The following is a 14,970-nucleotide window of genomic DNA, read 5'->3' on the forward strand; positions in this document are numbered from 1 at the left end:
CATCAACTAAGTTACGCTATTAAATCAGTTCTGCTCAATTTGTCTGCTTCCATCCTATGAGGAATTGATATTCATATCTGAGGATGCAGTCTGCAGTTTGTCTGTGTGATCTATTTGCTGAGGGGATAGAAGTATTGGTGGAAAAACTCTTAGCATTTAAAAATGAAAAAGGAGGCCCAAACAAAAGAGAGCACAAATCAAACACCTGCTGTTCTATATGGCAGATGATATACAGTGATGGTAAAAAGTTTAGATTCTCACCAAAGGATTGAATGGTATGAATCTTTGACTTTTTTTTATGCATTTAAACTTATTTTTTAGGGTGAAATGACCACAGTGTCGAACTTGAGTGAATTTTTGTAGTTTCAATTGATTCTGGATTTTTTTTCCCTCCCCACTATTTGCTACAGTTATCCACAACCTTTAATATATATTTGGCTCAATATCAATAGCAGAGTTTATTTAAAATGGACAGTTTCTTGGCCTGGATCCAGCTTCAAAGCATAGTCCATACACTTTCAATAGACTTCAGGTGCCAGAAGCTTAATGTTAGCCTACATTAAAGACAAAAAAGAAAATGAGGTGGACTAGTAGCGGTTGCCAACATCCACAACAAGTCACTGTGGATTATTGTCTCTGCTGCCAGAAAGCTGAGCTGTTAGCATGTCCTGTCAGTCATAAGACTGTTATACAGCAACCGTCTTCAGTCAGAGGCAGCATTTAATTTCCCTTTGAGATAAAAAATAAAGTACTTTTGAACATTTATCCGTGCCACAAGCAGTCTTGATATGCTTGGGATCACTGTCCCGCTAAAACACCCAATTATGTTTTAGACTAAGTCAAATAGTTGTTGATTTATGGTAAAGTGGAAGAAGTTGGATGTTTTCTTCTTTTTTTTTTGTAGTATACCACCTGCTAAATACATCTTCAATCCGATGTTGCCTCCACCCTGCGTGATAATTGATACAGGGTTGTAAAGTCTGAAAGTCTCAGCTTTACTCATATAAACATATTCCTTGTAATCGGGGCCAGATAAATCAACATTGAACTTTTCACTATACTTTTTTTCTTTGGGATAAATTCTGTTTACCCTTATTGGTAAATACACATTTTATTTAGTCTTTTGAATATGATTTTTGGGCAAACGCTTATTTCTTAGTCAATCTATGTTGATGTTAAGCTTGCTTCGCCACAGACAGCAACAAACTAACTCAAGCCTCTGTGTTGACAACGCTGTTGAACTGAAAATAACAACAGATAGGTCCAAATTAAACAAAAAGCGGGTTTTGCATCTTGTGAAAGTTTTGTTTTACTTCTTTTTCCTTTTAACAAACATCTTGACTGATTTATGCCTGCAGGATGAAAACAAAGACCTTCAAAATCAAAAATAAGATTTATAATATTTCCCCTGGAGCAATAATTTCAGGCAAAATGGGTTCCGATCCTTATATTATATTCATTTCTAACACATTTAGCCAAACACTTGATGTAAAGTTTTGACTTTTAAATATGCGCTGTATAATTTTTTTTAATTAGTAATAAAAGTTCTATGGAATCCCTTGTTGTAAACGCATGAAAACAGTTAATTCCCACTTCCTTTTATTACATTTTATACTATAACAGTGCATCTATTTCACAGAGAATACCTTCTTAACATATAAATGGTGTCACTATTGAATCCAGTCTCCCAGAGATAAAGAAAGAAATAAAGTAGCAGAATGATGATGGGGCCGGAGTTGATTTGCATGAGGGGAATAAAAGGCAGATCCCTCTGTACGGCCTTCATCAGGGAGATAAATTAATTCCTCTTTGAGGACATTTGTTATAGATATTCATTGGGCTGTAACAATTACAAAAGCTATCATTTCTGCTTCACCTTGAGGCTAAACAAGCTAAAATCTTACTCATTTCTTTGTTGGCGTAGCCACTTAGAGTTTAATTTAAAATTCAAAACAGTACAAATCTAAAGTCAGAACCAATGCCTTTCTTCTTCTGGCGATTATCTATTAATTAGCAACAAAAGATGTGGTTTTGACTTGGGTTTTCAGTCTGCGCGTTCTGCTTGTGACCTGGCCAAAAGCCAAATCATCCTGACAGCTCCTAATCAGACAATACAATTACACCTCGACCATCTTCTGTTACAGCACGAGTAAACATGTTGGAGACCAAACCCCACCCTCAGATTGGAAATTTCAATCAAGAACAAGAGGCATTTTTAATTAAAGGCTGATGAGAAAATACATTTAATTTCAAGTGCAGTTAATTATTGAGGCCTGTAATTGGGACCTCTGGATGAGATGTCTAATAAAGCCAATTACAGCTCATGACAGATGTTTTGACTTCAGCTTGGTTTTCTTTTTTCCACACAGCTGGGTAAATTGACCTATTTTGAAGTGCAGAAAAGGTCGGGAGTTTTTTGATGGCACTATTTTCTCTGTGGTTGCTTGCTCATTAGCACATTTGTTATACGTTCCTCATTTTAAGGTCATCAGTATCCTCCTGTGTTCACTTTCATTCACCATGGGCATCCAGTCAAGGACGAAAAGGTTGGGCCCCGGAAAATGTTTGACTTTGTGATCCTCAAACTCAGAAAACATTTCTTATAACACAGATTTGTACTTTGTAATTCAGAATAAAACAGCTCGATTCTGTTTAATTTTGCCAAAACCTAATAAAATGTATCTTTTTATAGATGCAGCTTCATGAATTAAAAAACATAATTGAAAAGTTGATTTATTTCAGTTGTTCATTACAAAAAAAGTGAAACTCATATTATATATATTCATTATAGATTTCCATCATTTATTTTAATTAGTCTAGATGATTATGGCTAGTAGCAAATGAAAACTCAATTTTCAGTTAGAATTTTAAATATGACCCACTGAAAACCAATTTTAATAGGAAAGTCTCACTGTTTGACTGTGTAATGACTTACGCAATCACAACGTATATATCTGACCTCATGTAGGTCCAGGTGACAATCACTTACAGCCCCGCACACAAAGATGTGTCACAAAAAGTAATTACTTTAGAAGTTGTTTACAGAGAGCTGTGTTAAGCATTTTAATGGAAATTGTAGTGGAAGAAACAAGAAGTATTCATGGTACGGTATTCATTTGCCAGTTTTAACAGAAATTGAATATTACAGAAATGACAATGAAATATTAGCAGATATGAATGTTCAAAATATGTCCCTATGTGTGGAATGAATTACCTTTTGGATTAGATGAATCCTTTGATAATACTTTAATCAGCTGAGATGTACCAATAAAACATTTGTTGTTTTGTCTGTTTTCTAGATTTCATATCAATTTAACCATACCATTATATTAACAATAGAAAAAAATTAAACATGAACAAAAAAGTATGAAAACTGCAAAATCAGGTGTAACTGTGAGGAGTCGCAACAGTTTTATTGGGCTAGTGTTAAGATGTGAATAGATATTGGCTGCTTTCAAATAAAAGGTTTCCAGTCATTGACAGGCATATTGATTATTGATCTCTGGGTGTAGTCCAGTGGAATATTCATGCATTAATTCCAATTAATGGAATTATTCAATCTAATTCCATTACGTTAAGAGTAAAGTAACTTCTCACAGCAGACTTACAAGAAGAAACGGACTTTAAGTCAAACGTCGGTGTTAGTGTTATATAGAATAGAAATATCCTTTATTGCCCCTCAGTGGGGAAATTCAGGTGTTCTGTTCCAACAGCAAAGTGACAGGGAAATTAAAGCTTGGAGATTCAAACCTAAATATAGTCTATTAAACTATTTATACGCTGTTGTTTTATGTCAATGCAGTTTAAACTCAAGACAATCTTGGAGGCAGGTTCTTACCGGTTTAATGTTTTGTTTTGACAGAAATACAACGCGGCACTTGCTGCCTCCTATAAATTGTTGGTTGAAGAAAATTTACAAACAGCACCTTCCACATTTAGTGGCACCCCTGCCAAAGATTAATTTCAGCTTTTATTGCAGTAATATAATTTCCAACTTAAAAAATGATTCATTTCTCTGAGTGGGATTTGGTTTCGGGTTTTTGTTTTTACCTGCCTTCCTCCATGTGCATGGTGGCAAGTTGAGCTTGGGAACTGTGTCATGTCATATTTATCACCTTGGAAATTGTGGATTTAGAAACTTCTAAGCCATGTGGTCAAAAATACCTTTGATTTTTGGTTGATTGGTGATAGGTGCAGGACTTCAGTGCTTTAATTTCAATTAATTAATTACATAGATTTAATGCATTTAAAATTTTGACACAATTTATTATTGTTGGGTTTTTTCATTGCTGGAACTTATGTATTTGTACAATGATATCCACAAACGACAGCGATGGATGACAAAGCTGCTTCTCCTGTTTAATCTGATGGGATTTTGGAAAGATGATTCCTGAAACATTTGAAATCTGAATTGCTATAATAGCTCTTTGCATCAATTCGGTTAAGTAACCTCAATAATAGATTAGAAATCATAAATATACTTGATAAGTTTATATGCCTGAATATTCAATAATTTAGCAGCAAAAATGGTTTTCAATAGAAAATGTTGCTTATTTTTTCATTGTATTAATTGCGATTAATTATTTACAGTCCCTGCAATTAACTCTAAAGGTCCACATCTAGTTTTTATATTTTCATCTTTAGATGCCTGCATTGCATTTAGGTTTTAACCTGGAAAATGACGAGAAAGTTTCTTGTCATCTTTGCTTCCTTTGAACTGTGAACCAGTTAAAAAGTGCCATGAACAGGCAACAGAATCATTTACTGCTGTGGCAGATGACCCGTGCTCTGACTTCCTCAGATTGACTTAGAAGTCTCCAACTACACTACCTTTGTTCTGTAATTGGCACATGGCGTGACCCAACTTCCTGCAGAGAGATAAGCGAAAGGACGGAACAACGTGTACTGAGGACAAAGCAGAGATGCTACTAAGTGCAGTCCTCCTCACTCAGACATATTTTCACTGCCTTCTGTCATTCTTGGTATTACATCCATTTTAGGCTATCTTCAGAGGGCTTGGCAGTGTTTGCAAAGTTTGTTCTCTGTTTCTCCTCCATACCTGGTAGACACTGACATAAGTCTTAAAGAATCCATTAGACTCTCCAGGGTCGGATGGGGTAAAGAGTACAGCTCAGGAACACTTGATTACCAAGACATTTTGAATGACAACATGCCTGGTGATTTTGCAAAGGGTTCAGCAACATAGTTGTTTTTTTTATTATTATTTTATTTTGTCAGTCAATATAATTCAACAGATCAAAAAGTATATCTTTTGGGGGCTTACAAAATGACAAACAACACCATCTGTCACTCCCCTGGTTGTCTTCCACTGACACAGTCACTTCTTCAAGCAGAATGAGCAGAGAACAGATGCTGGTACTGCAGCTGAACTCTGTTGAATTTGTGTTTTCATTGATAGATATTCACCTAACCTACAGTTTGCCTAAGGATGTGGTATCAAATAAGGTTTTTGGTCATTAGGATTTTTCTTGGTGAATGTGTATAGAAAAGCCAGTGCTTGATCAGTCAATGACTCTAGATTTTCTGACATTTCACACACAGAAACCGGACAAAATAACTTTCTATAATAGTTATTTCTACAGTGATTGTGTTTGCTAAACACACTTATATGTCAGTTGCTGAGAACACCTACTTTCAATCCAGGCTTTCTTTCTGTGATTTAGCTCTTGTTTTTCTTTTCTTTCTTTTTTTTACTTTGAACCTCCACAATTATTAACATGCCTGTTCAACTTGCACAGAAATATTTCTTCACTTCTCCAACACCTAACTTTGTAGGGTTTCTTTTCTTTCTTATTATTTTCAATGCTTATCTAATTCTATAGTGGTCCTAATGCTCAAAATGCTTTCTATGTTTTTATAAATTGAACAGAGGATTTTAGAATGCACAAAAGCAGACGCTTTTAACTTTAGCATAATTAACGACTAGTAGTTAGCCACAGTAATTTCACAGAGCCTACCAAAAAAATTAACCAGTCCAGGACACAGTTTATTAAAAGTGCACATTATAACAGGATGGAATTGTGGGGAGGCTTAGACGTTTGCTTATGGTTGGATTGTGTTTTCTTCAAAAACAAAAATATCATTACCATACTGTAAACAAACTTATTAGGATTTACTTATTTATTTTTTTAAGCAGGAAGAGTGGCATAGCAAATTAGAATCCTTGATTTTACGCTGAAGTTTCCGTAATTTGGCAGTTATTGTTTTTCAAGCTGCTGACAACATATGGAAAACCTTGCACATATTTATAATTTTGTGTATTTTATGTTTATTCATTCATTTTTTCATGTATTATCAATCAATCAAGTTTATTTGTTTAGCACACTTCAGCAACAAGGCAGTTCAAAGTGCTTTACATCATGAAAACATTAAAAGCATCATAAAACATCAAACAGTCAGCAATTGTGAGACCAATAACAAACAATACCTTTTGTCAAGTGCCATCATCAAAATCATCACTTATCAAATATGTTAGTCAATGTTCCAGTGATTATGGGTCGAAAGCAATTCTAAACAGGTTGGTGTTTACCATTCTCTTAAAGTAGCTTAGTGTTTCAGCTGTTTTGCAATTTTCTGGCAGTTTGTTCCAGATTTGTGGTTCATAAAACTGAATGCTGCATCTCCATGTTTGGTTTTGGTTCTGAGAATGCAGAGCACTTTAGAACCAGAAGACCTGAGTGGTCTAGAGGTTTTGTACAACGACATGTCTTTAATGTATTTTGCGTCAAATATCAAATATGTTGAGATAAAAATACAAATGTGATATCACAGTCCTCAGTTTCTTGTTAAACTTCGATATTTGAAATAGAAATACTGTAAGTGTTAAGTCACAGTCAGTGAGATGGAACATCTTACAGTGAGGTGTTTGAATGTCGTTTAGAACATTTGGTTTAGCTGTAAATTTTAGGAGCTCATGTCATTATCATTTTATTATCACTTTCATTTTTAATCTTTTTAGCATAACCAGAAAGTGTTTAATCAACAAACAGATAAGAAAAGTAGATGTTAGTTTTGATTCACTTGCTGATTGTCAGATGATTCAGATTCAGATTAGATAGAAGAATTAAGTCTAGGTGTTAAAACATAATATTTGACATCATTTTATTCATTGTCCCAGAAGTACTTAGTTAATTTCTTAATTTCTCTATAGACAAAAGAATTTAATGAAATTAAATTATCGCATGCAGATGTGTATTTTGCCCCAGCTGGATTCTAAACTCTTAAGTAGTTTTTTGATTAAATTGTGTTGCTATTTGCATTGGATCCTTAAGTGAACCAACCAAACAAAGACATGGCTGTATTGAGTGCATTGCCTTTTTCTGCTGACTGTTGCCTTCTGCTTTGGCTTTTGCCTTGGTAAGCTCATCTTGTCCATTCTCTTATTGGTGATCTGTCATGGTCAGCCCCTCCTCCTCCATGCTCTGCTGTGCTACCATTGTTCTAAAGGACATTTCTTTTGTCGACCTTGTAAAATATCTTTGTGATTCATCTGCTTTGTTCAGTCAGAACACCCCGGGTTTCTCTCTGCTGATGTGTTTTTTCCCCCCCAGGTTTGTCCTTTGGTTTTGTAGGGAAGCATAAAGGTAATAGGGTTGGGAAAATGACAAGACACAGAGGATTGGCCATGCCAGTGTTGGTGTGGAGAGACACATGTGGTCCCATGGGCTTGTGATACAATTCATCCTGTAATGTTAGTGCTCAGCACTTTGGAGAAAGAGCCATTAACCATTAAGCCGAGTCCTGCATTCTTCTTCAGTAAAATGTCATGCACTCGGGTTAATTTTATGGAAGGTGATTAGTTTACTCAACTGAATGCATTCAAACTATTTCTCTCTTGTTTTGTTTAATATTCCAGCCATTCACCTTTTGGGGTTAAACTGGCACCTCCAACCCATGCAGAGACAGATGTACCAGCTGTCAGAAGATAATACAAGTGGCCTACCATTCCCTACAGACTTGAGTTTACCACCTCTAGGCAACACGGGGCTGGAGATACCAGATCACAGGGGAAGAGATGACAGTAAGTACACTCTTCTGATCTTTCTTTTCAGTTTTTCATACAATGCCTTGCAAAAGTGCAACCACAAACTTCCAATTAATTCACTAGGACACTGTGTGATAAAAACTAAAAAACCCACAAAAAAATCAAGGAATAGAAGGTTGTTAAAGGAAATCTGCAAATAATTTATTTTTTTTTATTGTGAGAGATTTTGATAGTTAACACCCTTCACTGGATTTCATTTAGGTTTGTTAGTGCAGAGAAGTTGAAAACATACTTGTCACATTTTTCTAATTTCTGTTTGTAAAAAAAGTTGAACTGAATGCCATTTGTTTCTCAATGTCGCAAAAAATCCCAATAAAATGCACAGAATTTTGTGGGTCTAAAGTAACAAAATATGGAAAAGCTCTACAATACATTTTGCAAGGCGTCGTATGCTGTGAATAAAGCTACCTAAATTGTCTGCAGTTTTCCAATGCTTGGCACAGCTCCCAGTTGCGCCCTCTTTAGAAAAATGCTCAACGGCAAACAAACTTCTCAAATCTTAGTTTACAGATGGCATTTCAGAGCTCATGCAAGTTTGTAATTATTTTGTCATCCAGCTTCACATTACGCTCACTTGTCTCCACGGTATGCACAGAGATCTGCATTGTAATCCTATAAAAGTTGTTGTAAGTGGGAAAGTGTTGTTTGTTCCTGGAGGGAGAATATGGGGCAGCTTAAGGGATGGAGTATCCAGGGACTGGAAGGGGATTAGCCACTCTGTCCCCTTCAGAACGGATGTGATCCTTTCATCTTCCAGCTTGGACTGCCTTTCCTGGCAGCCAAAGAAAGAATGTGCTCACCCTTTGGTACCAACTGCTCAAGTCAGGGAAAGTTTTCTCTGCTCCACTCTTGAGAAAATGCCCCCAGATCTGCACCATGTGATTTGCCACAGGCGGACTACAGTAGGTGCAGGACGGGTTTATTATCATATAGATGAATCCAGGCGTTGTCTTTTTCATTTACCAGACAGCAGAAAGTGTGTTTAGGTAACAACAAGCATGACTACAGCAAAACCCCAAAGCCTGCACAGCCACGACTGCTGATAGCAAATCAATGAGTGCAGTTTTTTTAAATAGTTTCATTTTCCACTGCTGTCACCAGCAACAGTGCTCAACTACCTAATGTATAATAAAGATGATGCACAGCACAGAGCCCTCTCTTCCAACCTTTTTCTTTCCATCATGGCATTATGTAACTTGCAGAACAAAAAAAAAATTTAACTATAAGAGCCATTATCTCACCTTATAATTTATTTAAACAGTCTGATGAGCACACCATTAATGTGCTGCATAAATACACACACACACAAACCCTTTGCCTGCATGTGGAAACTGAGCTAGAGGGTTGTAGTATTATGTAAAGCCCCGATCGGGGAGTTGGGGAGTGTGCCCTGCCTTCCCTGATAAACCCCTATTGTCGCTGATGGACTTTTGAGAGGACTTCCATCTGGTGTGCCACGTGTGTGTAACCTAAAGCCGTGTCTGCTTCCCTGTCCTGGGGGGAGATTGTATGGATGTCTGCTGTAGCCGGCATTGCTGCTGAAATTAGCTCATCTACACAGTCAAACAGATGTTGCTATTTCCGCTGAGTCCAATAAAAGTTGTGCTATGGAGCATATGGGGGATTTTTGCAGGTAAATTCTCTAATACCCAAGCAGGTGATAGCAACTAAGTTCCCTCTTTACTATAATGACTCCTTTTACTCCTCTGTATTAAGAAGCTAGTTTTTGAACAGTTTTTCCTCACGTCTGTCCTGTATTATTACTCTATAACTGTAACAAAAATAATAACAGGTTATTTTACTGTAAATACTTCTTAAACACAAATATTCCAATATTTTGGTTTTTCATTTAAAAAAAAAAAAGTCAAATTACATTAAGACAGATCCATTGCCATTTAAAAGCGTTCTTCCCGTTTAAACTTATTCACATATTTTTCTCAATTACAAACCCCGTATTATTTAGGGTTTTATAGGTGTAAATATTTTGAATAAACAAATATCATAGATGGAATTTGTGGCCGGTAATTTGCATTCAGCACTCTTCTATGTGTAAATTAATAAAATTTTGAGTAAAAATGTTTTTATAAGCCATTTGATTGTAGAGTCCATCTTTGTGTTTGTATGAAGGATTTAGAAGTTCATTATAAAACATGAGTGAACAGCATCAGGAAAAATATCTACATAACACCATCCTCTCAGTGTTAAGCTGGTGGGGGCAGCTTCAGTTTTAGCTTTTAGTTTTTATAAAAATATATATATACATGTATTTTTTCATGTTCAATAAAATTGTCCTGATAATAGAATATGAGACAGATAATCTACAAAAAAAAGCTCCTCTGCCTCCTGTCATAGGTCGTATTGCCATTTGCAGAAACACACCCTCGCTCAGAAACAACCAATCAGAGCCTGTTCAAATTTTCTGTCTAGTCGATGGTTTTCTCAGATCTCCCTTTCACAGCTTTAATAGGAAGATGAATGGAGTGTAGACTTGGAGTTGACAATCATCTTCCAGCAGGATAGAATCCTTCACATGCAGTCAGAGGTACAATGAAATGGATTTCATCAAATCATATTCGTTTTTCAGATTCTAGACTTAAATCTAACTGAGAATCTGTGGTAAGATTTTCCATTTAATCTGACAAAGCTTGAAGTGGTTGGTATTGAGGGATGGGCAATAATTTCAGCCAAGCTGATAAACACCCTACAAATCCTGTCACTGAAATTGCAGCAAAAGATAATTTTCCAGAGTTTTTACTCTGGAATGCTGCCACACTTTTTAGATTTCTATTTGTAAAAGTAATTAAGGACCATGGACTGTTTCTTTCACGTCACAGTTATGCTGAGAAAGTTGAAAGGTTCTAAGGGTATGACACTGTTTGCAAGGCACTGTATAAAATGAAATTCAGTCAGATTTTTCTCACTTATATACCGTCTTCTCTCCTGTGTAACTGGTAATCTCTGTCAGTGGTCAGAGAGATCATTCATTATATATTTTTTTCTCTGGCTGTCAGCAGTGTGATTAAATGTCTGTGATATGGTCAGACCCTTGCCTCTGCAGACCAAACCTCACCGCTCCTCTGCTCTCTGGATTAATGATGTGATCTCTTTGACCGATTAACTCTGTGTGCATTGCAGGCAAATTGGACAGCTTGTTCCCGGATGACAGCTATATAGATATGGGGGAGATTGACGTGGGACGCAAGGTCGCCCAGCAGATTCCTCCTGGTATCTTCTGGAGATCCCAGGTCTTCATCGATCATCCCATGTACCTAAAGTTTAACGTTTCACTCAGCAAAGATGCCTTAGTGGGAATATATGGAAGAAGAGGCCTTCCTCCGTCACACACACAGGTGGGAAGTATTAAAATACTCATGAAATGTCATTTCTATTCTATTTTTTGTAGTATCTTTTGTTTGTAAGTTTTGTAAATGTGCTTAGTATGCAGACTGGAAAAGTCTGCATAATAAGCAGAAAAGTATGGAATTTAATTTTATCATTTGCAAATTTGGGTAAGTCTGGGGTACCAGAATGTTTAATTTTTATTGTTTTCTTTCAATACTGACCACGCCTTGCATGGTTTATATCTTTCCCTTGTGTGATTCAGTATGCTAAAAATAAAAATGATTCTGTCTTAAACAATTCAGACATGGTTGGCATCAACACATCCCCAGCATTTTAGGAGATCTTTTTTACAATAACGTCATACCTCCATCTGACCAACAAATAAACATGGCGCGGTTCGGTGTTTCGGTTTTGCCAAGACCAATATTGGCTTTGTTGTGGTCAGTCATTTGGATGTACATTTTCTCTTAATCACTGATGCAAATTTACCATGTTCACCTTCGTGTGAACTTGGCCTTAGTCATGTATTTGATTCAGTTGTCAAACCATTGGCAATTTAGTTTTGTTTTTGCACAGTTTGGGTTTTGCTTCCGTATCTGCTTAACATCAACAACTACGACCTCAGAATCTAAATTGGATTTCAAAGTTCTGTACGATATGCAGTTCAAATAGGACACAGAGTTTCTCTTTATGCTGATGATATTTGAATTTCAAACATGCATTGTTATTTTTTACTCACTCAGGTTGCTTATTAGGTTATGAAATAAAAGTGCTGAAAGTTAACTTTGCTTTTAAATTATAAGGTTCTTAAGCTGGACCTGTGTGACCACAAGATCTTAGGTAAAAGTTTAAACTATGTGAAAATATTTATTTTTAAATGAATATTTTAATGACAAATGCAGCAATGTCATTACCTTTTTTTGTATACATCATGAAATGATCAGAGATCATAAATTGTCCATGAAGAAAAAATCATTCACAATTCATATGATAATGTTGTTCAAAATAAGCACATTTCAATGTTTGATTTTCAAATACAGCAGATTTATGTTCATCCAGAAACCAGAAAAGCTGTGAAATAACCCTTTACTAGTCTGCTGAAGCTGAAGCTGAAACGAGTTTCAGCATCCTGTTTCTTTATGATCTGTTGAACAGAGAGCTATTAAAACCCCATATGCTAATTTTTTACACTCAGATTTCACAGAATGTTCTACACACTGCTAGGAAAATTGGTCTGGAAAAGTATTGAACTTTAAAATTTAAATTTGTAGGAACCCTGCAATGCTATAAAAACAGGGCTTAAAATGTCTTGTCAGTTTAGTGGCGGTATTCCTGCACTAGTTCTGTGTCTTTCTTTTTTTTACACAGTCAGGGCTGAATTATAAATGCCGTGCTGTGAAGCAATTTACAATCATGACCACACAGTGTAAGAATCTTCTTCTTTTTCCATTTTTTTTCATCCAGAGAAAACAAATTGGAATACTGTTTAAAAAAGGACTAACCATGTTGGAGCGTGTCATGAATACAAACGGCTTTATAAATTTCACTGTTGTATTATGAATCACCTTCTTTGTTGCAAAATGAATTTGTGGCAGTTTTCTTTCAGGTTCAGCACCATCAATGAATCACAAAGAGACTGGACTCATAAGCCAAGAGAAGAAGATTTTTCTTTTCACTAATTTCCCATCTATGTTTCGAACAGAATGAAATGTGTATTGCATTAGTCATTTCTGATATCTTGCCTTGCAGACTTTAAATTTCTGCTCTGAATGCAACATGAGTTCAACAAATTGCACATAGCAGGATTTTTGTTTGCATTAATGTCCAATCCGACTTTTTTTTTTTTTTTTTTTTGGTTGAAAAATCAGGCTGGTCTTTTTTCCCCCTCCATTTTCACTTCAGAGAAAATAATCCAGAGTCGAGTATTCATCCAAAGACTGAGCACACGAGTCAGGATTCCTTTCATTTTGCGGATGAAAACGAAATGCTGCCTCATTGGTATTCATTGACTCTCCACTGATATGAAGCATATCAGAGCAGATGTTATTTGGTAAACACTAACTTTACATTTAATTTCCCCAGCTTTCCGTTTTTCAGTTTAATAATTTCAAACAAGACTTTCATGTCAGATATTTGGACTCTGAAATTATCACAGCCCATCCAGCTGAGCTGTGTCAAGGCTTGACTCAGGCTCCTCTGGAATGATGATGAGTTATTCATGCACACCAAATGATGCTCTGCTATAAAGAGGGGCTGAAAGCACTGGAGTCTCATGTGTCACTCCTAATGGCATGTCTGTGGTCCATCCATCAGTTCATTCTCACTTTCTGTCTGCAGTTTGACTTTGTAGAGCTGTTGGATGGGCGGCGGCTCCTGGCCCAGGATGTTCACAGTCTGGAGGGGCCTGCAGCTCTGCAGCGGAGTCTCGTACCAATCACCACACACGACACGGGCTTTATCCAGTACATGGACTCGGGCATCTGGCACCTGGCCGTCTACAACGACGGGAAGGAAACCGAAACCGTTTCCTTCCTCACCACTGCCATAGGTGAGTGCTGCAGGCTTGGCCTGCTAATGAAACCTGTAATAGCTATCCCTAATCCCTATAATACCACCCTGCAGCACCCTGCAGCAAACAGTGCGGAACTGGGGCAAAAGTAAGAGATACAGCTAGATTTCAGTGGCTGAGGAGAGTGTGGGTTAATCAAGGTGAAACAGAATATTACAAAATCAGGACATCAGCGCGATCCCGCCATGCCACTGAGAAGGGCGTTGAGAGATCTTAATATCCTCATTAGCCTGAGTGTCTTCCAAGCGAATCAGGGGTCCAGCGTCTGGGAAACATTTGCATACAATTCAAAGTATGATTGTCCCCTCCTGCTAGTCCCCATTTTTTGATCACGCTTTGCTCCAATTTCCATCTGCTTACCATAAATCAAAGACGGAACGATATTCCTGCGCTCTGACTCCGGAGTGGCACGCAACTGCGTTTCGCACGCATGTCCTTTCTTTGTGGAGGTGACTCCGTTTTGTGCGTCGCTCTTTGTTCTCCCTTAAGCGCCTTTGATTAGCGCGGCTGTATCAAGCAAGGTGTGAGAGGGCCCGAGGTGTCGACTTTCACAGGCATGGCAGCTGGGAGCTGTTCTCACATGCTCTTTAATTAAAAGCTCTCGGGCCACGGTCCATATGTGACAGTGGCTGTGCCAGGCAGCAGATCGATGAGAGGCTGTCCTCGAGTGAAGACGAGCAGGAGATGCACTGCGCCCCTCCTGCTGTTCCAACAACAACTGTAATTCAATGCTTAAAATATGATGCGACACGAGAAAGGGAGGGAAGGACGGGCGCCGTGTTTGCTTTTGCTTAGTTCTTCTTGACTGGATGCGCGCAAAGCCCTCCTGTGGTTTGCATCAGAGAAAACAGAGCTAGATAAAGTATTCAGTACGTCGGATTGGGTGGGGCAGAGATAGTCGGGAGCAAGAATCCTGGCTCTGTTCGTTTGTGTAGGAGCCGATTTGCTCACGGGAGCTCAGAGGGAGGCAGAGGGGCCCTTCTAAAATGGGTCA

The 14,970-nt window shown here is 37.4% G+C and overlaps 1 protein-coding gene across 15 annotated transcripts in view; it reads left to right on the forward strand.

Moving 5' to 3' along the window:
* tenm4 (teneurin transmembrane protein 4) overlaps nucleotides 1-14,970 on the forward strand; it is a 210,990-nt gene that overhangs the window by 103,765 nt on the left and 92,255 nt on the right. For all 15 annotated transcript variants that reach the window (XM_008426387.3, XM_008426390.3, XM_008426389.3 and 12 more), the window contains 3 exons: nucleotides 7,877-8,041; nucleotides 11,201-11,415; nucleotides 13,745-13,955. In XM_008426387.3, coding sequence (XP_008424609.1) covers nucleotides 7,877-8,041; nucleotides 11,201-11,415; nucleotides 13,745-13,955 — 591 coding nt within the window. The remainder of the gene's footprint in view (nucleotides 1-7,876; nucleotides 8,042-11,200; nucleotides 11,416-13,744; nucleotides 13,956-14,970) is intronic.

This window comes from Poecilia reticulata, chromosome 13 (genome assembly GCF_904066995.2).
Source record: "Poecilia reticulata chromosome 13, P_reticulata-male-v2, whole genome shotgun sequence".
Lineage (NCBI taxonomy): Eukaryota > Metazoa > Chordata > Actinopteri > Cyprinodontiformes > Poeciliidae > Poecilia > Poecilia reticulata.